This window comes from Augochlora pura, chromosome 5 (genome assembly GCF_028453695.1).
Source record: "Augochlora pura isolate Apur16 chromosome 5, APUR_v2.2.1, whole genome shotgun sequence".
NCBI classification, from domain to species: domain Eukaryota; kingdom Metazoa; phylum Arthropoda; class Insecta; order Hymenoptera; family Halictidae; genus Augochlora; species Augochlora pura.
In genome coordinates, this window is record NC_135776.1 from 16,721,952 (window position 1) to 16,738,448 (window position 16,497).

Sequence of the window (16,497 nt, forward strand, 5' to 3'; positions counted from 1 at the left end):
TTATATGTAATATTAAATAAATATAAATATATGTTAAATAAATTTAAAGATATATTAAACAAAAATGAATATATATATTCCATAAATATAAATATGTATTAAATAACTATATAACATTTTTAAAATATATGGCTGTTGTAATATTCTTCGAATTCTTATTATTGTTATATATAAATTACTCAAAAAATGCACATTTCTCAAAGTGGACGACGAAATTTAAGGAAGCGTTATTATTTTTAAATTAGAGTTAGAAACTATGTTATAATATCAAATGCCTGTAAAAATGTCGTTTCTGTCGAAATTTGTTTTATGTATTAGCTTCTTCTGTATAAAGATATTACATTTTTCGCATGTCGACATGCATCGCGAATAAAATTGTAACCTCGATTTTCTAATATTTTTCGTGTACGAACCGTATCTAAACGAAACAAAACGTCGACGTTATGCTCAGCTGTTGCAGCATGTATTCATTTTTCCCATCACGTAAAAAACAGTGCAAACATTTATGAAAGTTACGTCGATTTTCGTTGAAATATATTTTCTACGAATTCTTCATACTTTTAAAAATCGTTTTTAAAAGAGAAATCAATTTCGGGCTTTGAAACTTAAATTCTGATCTGTTATAGCATGCATTAATTTTTCCACTATAAAAGTACATATACATATGTAAAAATTACCTTGATTTTTACGGAAATATGTTTTATATAATTTTTCATAGTTTTAAAAATTATTTGTGAAAGCAAAAGAAATAACTCTGAACTAACATATTCACCATACATTTGGAAATATAATTATATTTTTGATTAAAACAATTTATAACATAAAATCAAATAATACATTTTACTTGCAAAAACCCATCAAGATAAATAAAATTAATCAGTATTTTTCGTCTTGCTCCAAAAATTAATATAAACATATTACCTCTGAAAATTCTATCTAACTCACCAGAAGAAATATATTAATAACATTAAGAAATATAAATAACAGGAGAAACATGAATAATAATTTGCCTGGATTTAAATATACCCTGCCGCGTTGCTCTACACTGAATTATGCAAGGGAACAAGTAATATCATGCCACTATAAATGTTCATAGATGTAGCCTGCCGCAGATGTAATTAATGACAGGACGACCCGGCAGGTAATTTATACTCTTTCATAAGCGTGTCTACTAAACAAGTTTGAAAAGTGTGCCTCGTAAATGTTTCACGGAGACTTTCCTCCATAGAGAAAACTTACGAACTAATATTGTTATCATATTCTTATTTTTCAACTCGTTAACGCGTGTGTAACAATATTGTTTCCGGTACGAAATCGTAGATTGTTCATTAAATCTCTGCTGCAATTGGTTTACTCATTTACACTAAATTCTGTCGAATATAATAATAATAATAATAATTAGTAACAATAATTAATAACCATAACGTATAATAATAATTAATAATAAGAATTTGTAATACTTAGTAATAATAAATATTTAAATTATTAGACGACCATTGGTCAGTCAGAATAATTTGAAAGATTCGATCCAACTATTCTCATTTTTGCAATTATCTTTGCAACCTGCATTTCTTCGTAACTGCATTTCTCGCATCGCAGATGAACCGCGAACTTTCTGCAAAATTTTAATCGCTTACGGTGGATTAAGCGGACCATCAGCCGCGCGGAAAAAGCAATAAACAATGAAGAAGATTCAGCTTTATTCGAATGTGGAAGATGATCCCGTAGAAGTTCTGCCCGGAGGAGGATATGTGGCAGGCATTAAAACTGCATGTATGCTCGCGCGTGCACGTATGTATATGAATACCATGTAAATGCGGTACACAGATGGTCGGAATACTTATCCACTCCGCTCAGATCATTATAAGCCTGGCGTGTACGAAGAGGAAACACTTCTGCGGTGTGAGTAAAATTAGCATTTCCTGTATATTACAGGACGCTTGTGTCTATCGAAATATAGTTGACTAATAAGAGTATCAGAGATACAGATATTGTGCGCGAAATAACAGCGATCTTTCAATCGCGATTTTTCTTGAAATATTGATCGTTAACCCCTTTTTTTCTTATCCTTAAGTAACAATCTGATTTTGGACTGTAATTACGCAAGGATCGAATTTAGATTTACAACAAAACGTTATTTATATATACCGCGGTATTTTCTATTTGCGATCAGTAATGTCTAAGTTGTTAACAACAAATTGTTACGCAATATTTGAAAAACATCAGGTCATTCATTACACCGAATTGGATTTTAAAGGGAAGAAGTAATTATGCTCAAAGAGTAAAAATTATAAAATTATAAAAATCGATTCTGTTTGTTCGAATTAAAAACGATAACAATTCATTTGAAAGTATAATTAACAATTACTCTTACTCGTATAAATATAATCTAAAATCAGAGGCATTATTTTTCTATTCAGAGTTCATAATTGTAAAACACCTTAATGAAACATAATTAAAATGATTTAATACGTCAATGTTTATAATAACTTGATCTAAAACGATAAGACACGTATTAGATATTCATTCACAAGAGAGTAGGGTTTACTCTATATGTCATTCGGTACTCGACAGTTTTAACATCGACGCTAAACGGTTGTCAGGGGACGACCTACTGTCATAAAAGCGACGACTCCCCTAACAACCCCTTCCTGCTACGGCTTTATCACGGTTATAGGGTTTTCTTTTACTGTATCGTCGCGGAACAGTTTTACGTAGTGGTGATTACAAATTGTAGCGGTTTTATATGTCGCTGCGACGATACTGTGCAGCTTTAACGCGACACGGCTGTGTAAACCGTCTTGTTCGTTAAAGAAGAGACGAAAATGTTCATTTCGTTTTTAACAATTTCATTAAGCCATATAATTTCTTGTCCTTTTTCGTTGTTTCAACTAATTGAGAATTTTGTAACAATTGAACGTGTTATATATGATAAAATGTAATGTAATATAATGCAGTATAATATGATACGATATACTGTATAATATAGTACCATGTATAATATATTATATGATATCATATATAATATACATAGTATAACATATAGTATAGTATGATATGATACAATATATAATATAATATGATATACTGTATGGTATAGTATCATATATAATATATAATATAGTATAACATATAATACAGTATGATATGATATAATATGTAATATAGTATAACGTATAACATGATATACTGTATAATATAATATCATATATAACATAGTATAACATACAGTATAGTATGAATGATATTATATATTATAGTATAATGTATAATATAATAATAATACAACATTACGCCGAATCTTTCGTGCCTGTCTCGGTATAATTCAAGTAACCCGCTCCAATTTTGGAAAAGTTATTCCCCGCGAAAAAAGTGTCCGAAAATTTTAATGAGCAACTCCGTACGCGCGGACGCTTCGTCGAAATTTGAACAAAAACCGGACGTTAAATAATGGAGATTTCGTGTCGGCCCGTCCGAAAAAAAGCTTCGAAAAGCAGAAAGGAAGTTTACGTACCATCGTCTGCGACAGAGTTTCTCAACTTTTTCGCGACTGCGCTCCCTGTCCCGTCTATTTTTTTCTGTCCCACCCCAGCGAGAGATAAAGGCACTCATTTCCTGTAATTTCTATAAAATACAACTACATAAAAATATGAATACATAAATATTTCAAGTATTATTCCAATCCCATTGTTCTGGTGTCGTGAAATATTAGAATTTCAGAAATGGCTTCGCTAGAACGTTGTAACACTTAGCTGAAAATGTGTATAGTTAGGTGAAATTTTTGCAAGCATTGCAATTGACTCTAACTGCACTAACTTATAATTGATTCTAAATCTTAAATTAATTAGGAGAATATTGTATAGTAAAAATAAAATAATGTAATGAAATGATATAGTGAATATTATATAATATATTTATTAAAGTATTAAATATAATGAAATAAATATTATATAATATATTCATTATATTACTGTATATAATATTACATACTGAATTCATTACATTATTATATACAATATAATAAATATATCACATATAATAGAATACTAATAACAGTATAATAAATATTACATTATTTTATATTGTTGGAACAACAGATACAGTAAAGTAATCATTAAGACATTCGACTACCCTTATTTTAGGTTAGGTTAAAAACGAGAATTTTTATCCCGCGACGCGAACGCATGAACGCTCCCGTAAATAATATTTTCTTAAAATAATCAACGTGGCTCGCGACGATGTTATTGACAGCGTATTTTTAGAATCGGCAGCGGAATTAAGCCTGATGAGAAACACCGTCTGTAATGCAACAATAGAGCATTATATTCTCGTGTAATTTACGAACGAACTTCTGTGAGCCGGATTGAAAACGGGCCGGCAAAGGTTTACTGTCGATGACCCAGAAAGTGGATAACGTTCGATTGTTATTCCATCCAATTTGAGGGTTCGATAACGAACAATGATCGCGGGCGTGCTGCAACGCGTTTATAAAATACGGGAGCGTGTTGATCCAAGTAAATTTATCTTCAAGGTCGGAAAACGTACAACCACTGTAAACAAACTGTTCGTATTTACGAAACCACGTGGTGGTAACAATGATCCGCGAGTCGAACATCTGGTAAAAAAAAAGAAGCGATCTTCAATAAAAACGTTGTCTCTATTGTCTGTTGCTTATTTAATGTTTAATGTCGCGCGCCGTTTCTTTATAATTTCAATTACATTTAAGATATATTTTGGAAATTATAAGGATCGAAATATTATAAAAATATAATTAACAATTAATAATTCTGTGTTACTTAGTATTTTTAGAATAGAATCTACGAATGGTATGAAAATATTAGCTATAATGAATTGTAATAAAACTTCGAATGGACAGAAGAACGTAATTTTACAATTATTCACGTTGAACAATATCTGTGATTTATCAGCGACGAGCTTTGATATCTTTAAATATTAATCAAATTCAGAAGTCTCTCGTTTTTTAATTTAATTTTTTCAATTTCAATCCATTGATATTTTAAATATAGTTTAATTCTAAGTTTCTATAGTTGAATATAGAAGTCTCTTCTTTTTTAATTTAATATTAGAACCACCGAGTTATAAATGCGACTAATCTACATTGTTTCATAGAAATGACGAAACTCGATTTATTTCGATCTCGTGCGATTTTTATGATAATATAGATTCAATGACGGAATTTATTTAAAAATTTAAAAAGTAACGTAACAATGTTCTTCGTTCCCTGACATTTGTCGCAACTGCATAGAATCATGTATATATATACATATATATATATATTATTATTATTATTATTATTACTCTCTCTCCGTCAAGAATTGATCCGTTAAAAAAAGGACCGCGTTATCGTTTCGAAGCAATAACGATCAGCGACTGGGTAAAGTCGATTGTAATTTTCATCTGCCACTGTTCCGTTCCATAAAATGCAAATGTGCCTGACCGAAATATTCTTGCGAGCATGTCACGTGTTCTCGTCGAAATTACATTGCAACGAACACAGATACAATGTATAGTCGCCAATGTATCGAAAAATGTTTATTCGTGCGGCACAAAATCTAGATCGCATTTGTTACAGTTTACAATAAACTTAATGCAGAAATCACTCAAACTCGCGCATCATATTCTGCGATGAAAATCACGAGATAATAGAATTAAATGAGAAAGCTGTAGATATCGATTAAATAAATTGAAGTGCATTAAATGCAAGAAACGCGAGATCTACTTGATACACAGGTGTTCGGTGGTCCTCAAATAATAGATCACGTAGCTGTATCGATTAGCAAATTACTGAACGGAATACCTTGCACGGGATTGGACTAAATAATTAAGTGGCGTATTTCGACGAATCCGTTGCTCATGCATGGCCGAGATGCTTCCCGTATAGATATTAATCAGGATGTTTATGCAGTATGGAGTGAAATTAACCTTTAACGCATTGAGCGCCGACAATCGACCACTAAAATTCCCCTATAGTTAAAGCAATTTAGTTAATTAAAGTAAAACTAGAATGTTAATATTTATCATAGGTGTGGCGCTAAAACTCTTTCGTATCCGAAACATTTTAGTCAAATTCTATTCGTTCAAATATATTACAATAAAAATGAATTTCCAAGATTGGTCAGAAATTAATGTCACCCACATTTGGGTGACGTGGCGTTCGACGTGTTAAGTGGTAACCATTGTTTTAATATCACTAGTGATAAAGACTTTATATTGATAAGGTATTAATAATGGTGGTGTGATGTCAAAAAGCTTCACTATCAATAATAGTGACGTGATGTTAAGTATATCTTTTATCAATAATCATGACTTGACGTGAAGTAGATTCCCTATCAATACTGGTTAGTTGACGTCAAGAGATCGCTATCAATAATGGTTACACGACGTTAAGTATATCTTCTATCAATAATGGTGACTTGACGTTAAATATACTCTCTAGCAGTAATGATAATTTGACGTCAAATAAACTTCCTATCAATAATGATGACTTGACATTAAGTATGTTGCCATTAATAATGATAACTTCACATTAAGTACATCCCCATTAATAATGATGACTTGGCGTTAAGTACATTAAATGTACACCTTATCAATAATAACTTTGACATGAAATCACCATTTGATGTCAAAAAGATTCGCTATCAATAAAAATGACTTAACATTAAGTATACTCCCTATCAATTATAATAACTCGACGTTAAATAGACTCGCCATCAATAATGATAACTCGACGTTAACTATACTATCGCAAAAATACGGACTGAATTCATCGTACAACAGCATTATCAATAAGAATCACTAGTATTAGCAATAATTTATTAGTAATAACTTATTATCAATTATGAATACTAACCTACCCTATAAAATTGTATTAAAATCCTAATCCCTTATCGTTAATAATATTTAAACGTCCAAGTAAATTCAAGCACCGAAAAAACATTCCCTCCGAGTACCTTCTATGATATTATTGCAATTGAACAATTTCTAATCGCAATAACCGTGAAGAAAACGGCGTGCGTCAAGGGGTTGAAAGGCGTTCGAATACTATCATAGCACTGTGTGTGTGTGTGTGTACGCCAGACATTTCAGACGGTGTTCCGATGAAATGGTGTGTGATTAAATGGCAGCCATTTCCTTCTACTCATAGAAACACAGCTCGAACTTTCACGAATTGCTAAAGAAATAACGCCTGATAAGACGTACACGTTCAATTTTCAACGAACAATAATTCTGCTCTTGTAAAAATTTGTTAATTTTATACGGTCGAGCGACGACCGCTAAAAATAATAATATGATGTTTCGAAGTCATTTTTATCAAACTTACTTGTATTTAAAAAATTGTTATGAGCTGTTAATTGTTGCAAGAGTCACAGCATTCTATTCCTTAATGCATTTATATATATTATATATATTATATGTACACTCAGAGATGAAAGTATTCGTACTCTTTCATTTTTAATATTATACTAATGAAATATATTAGTTGAAGCACTTGATATTATATTGCACACATAACAAGGGGTGAATTTTAAGATTACATTAGTGAAACTATGCTTCAGTTTAACAGATACATATTACAACTGTTTCATGTTATAATTTATTCGTTAATAATTATATGTTATTATTAAATAAATTTATGTTATTATATAATAATTTATTTGTTATTATTTATTTCATGTTATACTATATATTTCATTAGCCGAATGTTGGAAGCGTGAGCGTTCGAACACTTTCGCGTACGAGTGTCTATTATATGCATTGCAATTCAAAAATGTGATTATAATATGCTTCAAATTGTATAAAATGGAAGCCTGAACAAATATTTTGGATTTTCATTTGCAACCGCTACGACTGCACAGGGTTAGAAATCGTTAATAAAATTATCCGCTAATGTCATTTCATTCGCAACATATGTTTCTCAACAACGATATTTATAAATCCCCTATGGGCATAAGTTACGATTGTATTAAATTGTTATAATAATATAATAAATATTAGGTGCATACAAAATTGTTTTCTTTCCTTTCTAAGAACGATGTACCTAATATCTTCCCCGGACTTGGCAACCCCTCGGAAACTAGATCCGAACCGACTCCGTTTCAATTCGATTTTTGAGACGGACTGTCCGCGAAGCGCCGCGACAAAAACTGAAAGCGAACCGAAACTGTAAGACCCTCTCCGGTAATTCAATGAAAGATTCTCGGCGGAAAGTTCGAACGGGATAATATTCGAACTGGAAATACTGATCGCGCGCGAACGTCCAACCGTGGAGCTTTCGCTGTCGTTTCCGGGCGTTGGCCGTTGGATCTTCACGGTCGTATAGCAAGTAGCGTTTTGACACACCGACGGATGGGTTGTTCATCCTTTATTCGGAAAGTTCCGGGATGAATCCCGGCCGAGCCGATAGTTCAGAAACTACTAGATCGTTCACTTACGTCAAAGTTCACGGGCCGTATAATCAAATTTCGATTTCCCCCGGCTGTTGCGAAATTTATAATTAATTAGAGGCGAATGCCGGCTTACTAGATCCATTGCTATCAGAAAACAATTGGCGGAGCTGATCGCGGCCGCATTTAGAAGACAATTACGTAATTTATAGGACTTTGACGGCGGCGATGCGAAGCTTTGCTTAATCAATTTCCTATCCGCGGGGGGGAAAACGTTTTCCAATTAAGAAGAGAGAAAGCGGGACCGACATTCCCTTTTTCTTTATCTCCGAGACTCGACAAATAATTGCCGTACTAATAATAACGGGCGGGTTTGGAAACGAAATAGAAGGTTTCGATCGCGAACGGGCGTCTATTTAAACAAATAAGTTTGCGACCAGTTTGTACAGTCAGTCCCGTAAGCATTCGTACCCTCGTTGCTTATAAGAGAAATCTGTTGAAATCACGGGATGCATATAAAACTTTGCAATAAACTTTTTATTATGAATAAACACATAAGTTATAACAACGAAATCACGTAAATTTCTTTCTCTCCGAGACTCGACAAATAATTGCCGAACTAATTATAAACGGCGAGCCTGGAAATAGAACGTTTCGATCGCGTGTCTATTTAAATAAATAAACGTCGTTGAAGCGATCGGTCAGTTTCCGGTTCGACCGGTTTATTGTAAAATCGACTTCCGGCTTTGACCGGCGCAGTAATTAGTTTGTTGCGTCGGGGTGTATTACGAAATACTTGTCCGCTTGTGCGTCTCGGTAAAAAGCTGAACGCGAAGCTCGCGTGTAAATGTTCGAGGGTTACGGGGAAAAGTATATAAATATTGAAAATGGGCGGAACTCCATGGTCGGAAGTCGGGAATTAATTAAACGCGTGGCCAACAAGGAACGATTATGCGTGATTTATCAGTCAATTAAAACGGGGGAGACTGCGCGTATATTCCGAAAACTGGCAAGTAATGGAAGAAAAATCCGATATTCCTAGATACCCCGAGAAATTAAATAATAAAAAGTGTTCCGACGAAGTAATTTATAATTTCTTGTTATAATATTTCTTTCGGGTATAATCCTTCATCTTTTAATACGCTAAAGTTCGTAATAAAATAACTAAATACTCAGATGTTCGATTATTTAAATAAGAGAAGTGTCACTAATATTACAATAATATAGAAGTGTTACGATAATATAGAAGTACTACAATAATATTGAAAAATATAGAAAAATAAAACAATCATTACCGTGTAGCTAACCAAAGATATTCATGATTAAATAAGTGAATATTTCACACGCGATCTAAGAAATATTTCAATGAAATAATTCATTTATCATTAACGAAAACGAGTTGCAATATTTTCGTTAACTTGAGAAAACCTTAAAAGTGCTATAGCAATAATATTACTCACGATATTACATATTTTAACCCTTTACACTCAAATAGAGACTCTAAGGCACCAAATTGTTCTACCACGCCCCAAGACAATTTTTATACCAACAAAGTTAAGATTTAAAAAATTGTTAAGTAGTGAAACTGTTGCTACGAATCACCAGAATCATTTTTTCTTATGCATAAAAGTGCACTTTGTTACATAAAATGGAAATACTACGAGCCAGGAGAATTATTTCGGATTAACAGTTGAAACGGCTTCGAGGGCAAAGGGTTAAAAGTCGAATGTTATATATAACACCGGGAAGACATTATTAGGTTCGCCCGACGGCTGTGATATCATTTAAAAATCAATATTCAGTTTAGTCGATGAACTTTAAATATGCTAAGCCCTCCTCCGCGGCTAATGAAGTTTTAAAGGATCGCATAAAGGATTTTACAGTAACTATAACTGCATCCCGAATTTTCATTCATTCGATTCTTTCGGAGGGCTCCGTTTCCTGCATATTTTAAAATGAATTACCGTTGCAGCCGGCAACGATTTTCCGATAAAATTTTTACATAATCTGATCGAGGAAGGTTTGGTGCCACCTAAATAACATGCAATATGCTCGACTCAATGTTTATAACTAATTTACTAAAATTCTACGCAAAATAGAAATCATTCATTTACATTTAAACAGAAAGAAAAATGCTATACTATACTACTATACTGCTAATACTACTTTAATACGGTCGCAGGATATTCATTGTGACATAACCTTGGAAAAATTATAATTGTAATATATATCAATAAATATTGTAATATGTTACTTGTGTATAAGGTGTGTAATTATTGAAATATGTGTGACATAATCTTGACACGATTGTAACTGTAACATATATCAATAAATATTATAATATTTTGCTTGTATATAGAAAATATAATTTTTAAAATATCTGTAGCAAAACTTTGATACAATTATAACTATAATATATGTCAATAAATATTGAAATATTCTACTTGTATATAAAAAAAAATATAATTATTGAAATATATGGGACATATCCTTGACAAGATTGTAATTGTAACATATATTAATAAATACTGAAATATTCTACTTGTATATAAAAAATATAACCATTAAAATACATGTGACATATCCTTGACACGATTATATTAATAAATACTGAAATATTCTACTTGTATACAAAAACTATAACTATTAAAATATGACATATCCTTGAAACCATTACAATTACAACACGTTAAAAAATATTATAATATTCTACTAGCATATCAAAAAAAAAATACAACTATAGCCAAAACAAAATTTCGCCGTCGCGATCGCTCTAAAAATAAATCCGCCCGCCTCGTCGGAGCATCGACTGACCGCGAACGTGTTAATCGACTTAATTTGCTGGCGCAAATACGCATCGTGCGAAATGGAAAATAGTAAAACGCAGTAGCCGGGATTCTAACAACATTAAAACCATTAATCACCCGACCACTCCGTCTCATATATATATATATATATATATATATACACATATACCCTATTAAATATCCCGAACTAACGTTCGCGGCGTGCGGCTTTCCAGCGTTTCCGTCCGAATGCGACGCGAGCTTTATTCAGCCGTAACAAAGCATCGTCCGCGAAATAATTCCCCATCGAAGAAACTTCCCGTCCCGTTCTACAGAGACGACACGGGCACACCGCGCGTTGTTTTCCGTCGCTGCGAACGAAACGCTAATTAAATCGCCCCGCGAAGGATCACGAATTCGTAGAAACGGAGCGTGTGGGTCCGTAGCCCGCGACGGTTAAGAAGCCGCCCGGCCGAGTTAATTAGCCATTATCCCGGGGGCCGCGGCGGCGAACGAGACGGCCAAAGCGGAAAGTTACGTTGCAATTTCCAATCGAACGCGCGATCGATGAGCGAAGCCGTGACCGATCGATTTTCGCAGGGACGAGCGAAGTAAATCGAAGGAAACACGGGGACGGTCGTCGGTTGGTTTCGCGATAGTGGAACTCGAGTGCGCGGATACGATCATTGTCGCCGCTAATTGACTCCTTACCGACACGGTGAAACGCGTGCAGAAAGCGTTCGCTACTTTCCATCTCGATGGGTTCGACAACGTATTTTGGAGAAGAAGTTTGGAGACGTTGATTACGAGCACTATATGGCGAGAACAAGCAAACAAGGGAAGAACGAGCGACTATCAGCGACTGAAATATGGATGTTTCTTTCGATAAGAACGTACACTGATTGTACAGGCTGGCGACGTTGCTGCTGACGTCGAGGACGCTGTCCTGTCGTTCGGGGAACGAGGAGTAGCGGGGAAAAGAGCTGCTCCTTTTCTTTGTATCTCGATGCCTGTCCCTCTATCTCTCTTTCTCTCTCTCTCTCTCTCTCTATCTCTTTCTCTCTCTTTCTGTGTTTCTCTCGCGACGTTCCGGTTCTCTCGCGGCACTTCACCGTGTCACTCTCTCTCTCTCTCTCCCACCGTTTCTCGGACTGTCGCTCGGTTTTTGTCACTGAAACGCGATCAACAACATAGCGGCTACTGTTCGCGATGGTGTTCACCGTTCAGGGAGAAAACGGCGCGGCGTCGGCAAAGGGGTTGTCCCGACGAACGCAACACCGGTACCACGGGGCGGACTGAAGTCCCTACGAGTGCTGATCGGACTCTTATAGCTAGCGTTGGAGCGCAAGCGCTCGTCGAACTTCGCCGCCTAGGGATGGGCCGGTACATTTCGAAAAGAGGTGTTGATCCTCTCCTCTCGACCGATCGACTTTTCATCGCTGGATGAGCTACCAAGACAGCTCTCGATAATCTTCCTTGCGATGATGCCTTTTCATGGGTTCGTCCCGTTGCCAGGACAGGGCCGATCTCTGCAAAACCAGTGTTACATGGCAAACCGGTCCGCGTGGATGGGGTAGCGTCGTTCCATGGTGATTACCAATCGAGACTGATTGTCGAAGAATGTTGGAATTCAAGGTGGTTAGATCGCTATTGCGATCAGTTAGCGTTTCGTTTGTGTTAATGATTTTCTAGGTAAATTGGGGAATCGAAGCTGAGCGATTCAACCCTTCGCGATCCTGAATTTTTGGGTATGGGATATGGTAACTATGTGAGATTTCTTATAAGATGATAGGTAATAATGTTAGTATGTTTTTTGAAATAAAATCGAAGGGGTGGGGATTTTGTTGAATTTGTAGTAGGGGGTAGTTTAACCCCTCGTTGTATTTTAGTGAGCTGGACTCGTGGTGAAGGGTCAATGCTTCGAGGCTTTGTTTATTTAAAATCTTGTAGCACGATTTTTTTTATAGCAATCATAATTTCTATATAGTTTATAATTTATTAGAGGAATTAGAGGATTGATAATTAATTATATAACAACGAGATCACGTAAGCTGAGAGGCAAACCTTTATTCGTGATAAAAATTGTCTGAAATGATTTAAGATTGTAATCTTTTCTAGATGATCGTAACAATTGAGATATTGATGTGAACAATTTTGTGTTATCTTTGTTAGAAATTGCATCAAAGACAATCAAGGGAAGAATAGAATTAAGATAGAAGAATAGAATTAAATTTCACTGCTAATGACCCTAAACATAGCTCATGCGCATTTCCATGCTTATAGCACCTGCTATAGCGAAAGGAGCAGTTTATTCTAGTAGTACAACTGTTGCATATGTATGCGTGAATTTTTTAGCAAAGTTTTATATTACAGTAACTTTATAGCAATTTTTGTTGGTATAGTCGAACCACTACTATCTTGCACAGGGTGCAAAAATATTGTCTAATACTATACCATACTAAATGCTATACTAAATGTTACACTAAATACTATACTAAATATTATACTAAATACTATACTAAATACTATATTAAATACCGTATTAAATACTATTCTAAATACTATAAATGCAACTTCTCAATAATTAATTTTTAAATTACACCTGACTGTAAATAATTCTCTATTATTAAAATCTAAAACGCCGAGTATCTAATAAAAATTGATATGTCATTGCATGCCTCATAAACTACACAAACCATAAAACTTTTGACTTTAACAATTTAAAACAAGGATACAAAATTTCATGATTGTTCGAGATGTGCCAGTTAAGTGATTAACCCTGTATAGTTAAATATAATGGCTAACGAAGTCTGCCATTTGAATGGCAGTCATTTAACTCGTCGGATTTTATTACGAAAATTTTAGATCACTGCTAAACCGAGGATTAGCCAGAATTACCGGAGATAAAGCACGAATAAAGTAGGATAAAGAACCGATTAGTGATGATGAAGAATTCAACTGACGGACATCTGAATAAGTATATTATACTGATCCCAACTTAATTTTACTGTCCAATTTCAATCGCGATTGGTTCGCTGTTATTTCGGGCAAAGTAAATTCGCAAAGATTAGTGATCTTAAATGTCTATCGTAATTTTTATGTAACCGCATTATCGTTAATAAAATTTTCTATATACTTCTCTATAATTCAGTATTATATTTATATAATAATATATATAAATATAAATATATTATTGTGTAATATAATATATTTATAAAAATACATGATAACATTGGGGAACATTTGATAAAATAAACGAATTCGTATCAGTATAATATAATACATTTTTACAAATATATTATATTACACTTACTAATACATTAATAGAACAAATTTATAAACATATTATAAAAAATACTAAAAATCACCTATGACCCTTTATTTCTCCCTTCTTCCTAGATCGAACTCACATATTCCCACATCAAACAACTATCAAATTATAATCGCAATGCGTGTATCTTATTAACGAAACAACAGCATTACACGTAACGCAGTAAAAACTGTCGCAAAAGTCCTGTTACTTTCAAGTTTACGAGCGAAACCGTCGTAAGCATCTCTTGTCACGTTGCAATGACATCCGAGAGACAATTTCCCCAGACATCTCAGATTATAGGACTTTTTTTTATGTATGTGCATAAGTCTCAAGGGCTGTACCAGAACCCTTCAACTATTTTACTATCATCACCGACGCTATTAAAGTTGCTGTTAATAACAATAAATCGAAGTTCTCCAGAAATTAGCATATACTATTCCATTAACAATCGAGCGTTTTCGTAAGTGCTCGCGAATTGTTAAATTACAACCGACGCCGGTTAAACAATCGATGTGATACCATGTTTATAAAACTTTTTGTAAACATTTCTCGTTAACAGTGTTTTCGAATTGTTCGTGAACGAGCACGCGTTCGCAATATCTGCAGCAAGAATTAAGTATAGAGAATACCGGATTCCTACTAGCGAAGCTAACCCTTTGAATCGTAGGTAACGTCGAACGGGGAGAGGGTTATCTTTTGTCCATAAAATTGCATCGTTGACGATGCCTCCGATGATCTCAATGAACGAGATTTCTAGCACGAGGTTATGGACGACACTTTATCGACCGAGGATACTCTACAGGACAATCTACCTGCAGCGATGTGCATTTATTCATGTACGATACGAGTCCGATATTGTTGATTTTGATAGATTATTTACTGATTCGGAAGATGCATAACTTGTATTAATACACTTATGCAATATTAAGGGTTAACTGAAATTACAATGAATTTATGAGTTGCAAAAGTGTTCGAACAGTGGCGGATATTTCTATTAATAACCTGTTAAGTACAATCATTATTCCGTTCTTTTAAGTCGAAATAAAACTCTGCTCCCTTTTGATTAATATCTAATCATTCCAGTAAATGTAGACGTACAATAAATCTAAATTTCCTTCTTCTGCTTTTAAGAGATTATTGCAATCGAAAAGGTGCTTGTCATTGTAACCATGAAGAGAATGGTGCGGCATGGGATTAACGGATTTCGAAATAATAAATGACTGTTTTCATCAGAAAGCTTTACTTTGAAACGTAGCTTTTGTTTTCGAAAGCGAGGGGTCGGTATTACGGTAGATTGCCGCAGAAACAATTATAATATTACCGTAGAATAAATTATATTTGGTATTATGAATTGTTTGCGGTGGAATAGGAAGATTATACTACTAAGTATTAAAAGCTAAGTTTTAGTTTTTGAAGTATTAACCCTTTGGACTCCAAGTCATTCCTACTGCAAATCTAACATAATTTTTCTGGCTTGTAGTATTTTTATTTTATATAGCACAATTCATTGTATACTCAATTGGTCATCAATTCTCGGGAATAATATAACAATTACACTGTCAACAATTCTTTAAGTCTAAGCCTTCGCGATATCTATGAAAATAATTTTAGAACGTGTTGCAACGATTTTAACGGCGCCGCAGAGTCGCCATCCGAGTGCAAAGAGTTAATTGTCGGTAGTGTCCGAATAATTTTGTAAATCGAAAATGACTGCGAACTTTTATTTAATTTATAATACCATATGTTATATTATATTGTGTATTATATATAAACTGGAACTTATTTTGTTTGATAGAGAGCCTATTGTACTTCAAATATGCGCAACGTATCTAATCAACTTAATATATAAAAATTAACTTTGTATATACACATGATGTATAGTAAATTCATTAATTAAAGTATTAATTCATTTTATATATCAATTATACAAGTCCAACAGATCTGGAAATTCAAGTGGTAATCAGTGGTCATTAATTCGATGAGGTAGTTAAGT

At 33.9% G+C, this 16,497-nt stretch overlaps 1 protein-coding gene across 1 annotated transcript in view; it reads left to right on the forward strand.

Moving 5' to 3' along the window:
* Nucleotides 1-1,682: 1,682 nt before the first annotated feature.
* LOC144470061 (uncharacterized) overlaps nt 1,683-16,497 on the forward strand; it is a 19,686-nt gene continuing 4,871 nt past the window's right edge. The window contains exons 1-3 of the mRNA XM_078180866.1: nt 1,683-1,773; nt 11,122-11,281; nt 15,064-15,171. Of these exons, the coding sequence (XP_078036992.1) occupies nt 1,683-1,773; nt 11,122-11,281; nt 15,064-15,171 (359 nt within the window). The remainder of the gene's footprint in view (nt 1,774-11,121; nt 11,282-15,063; nt 15,172-16,497) is intronic.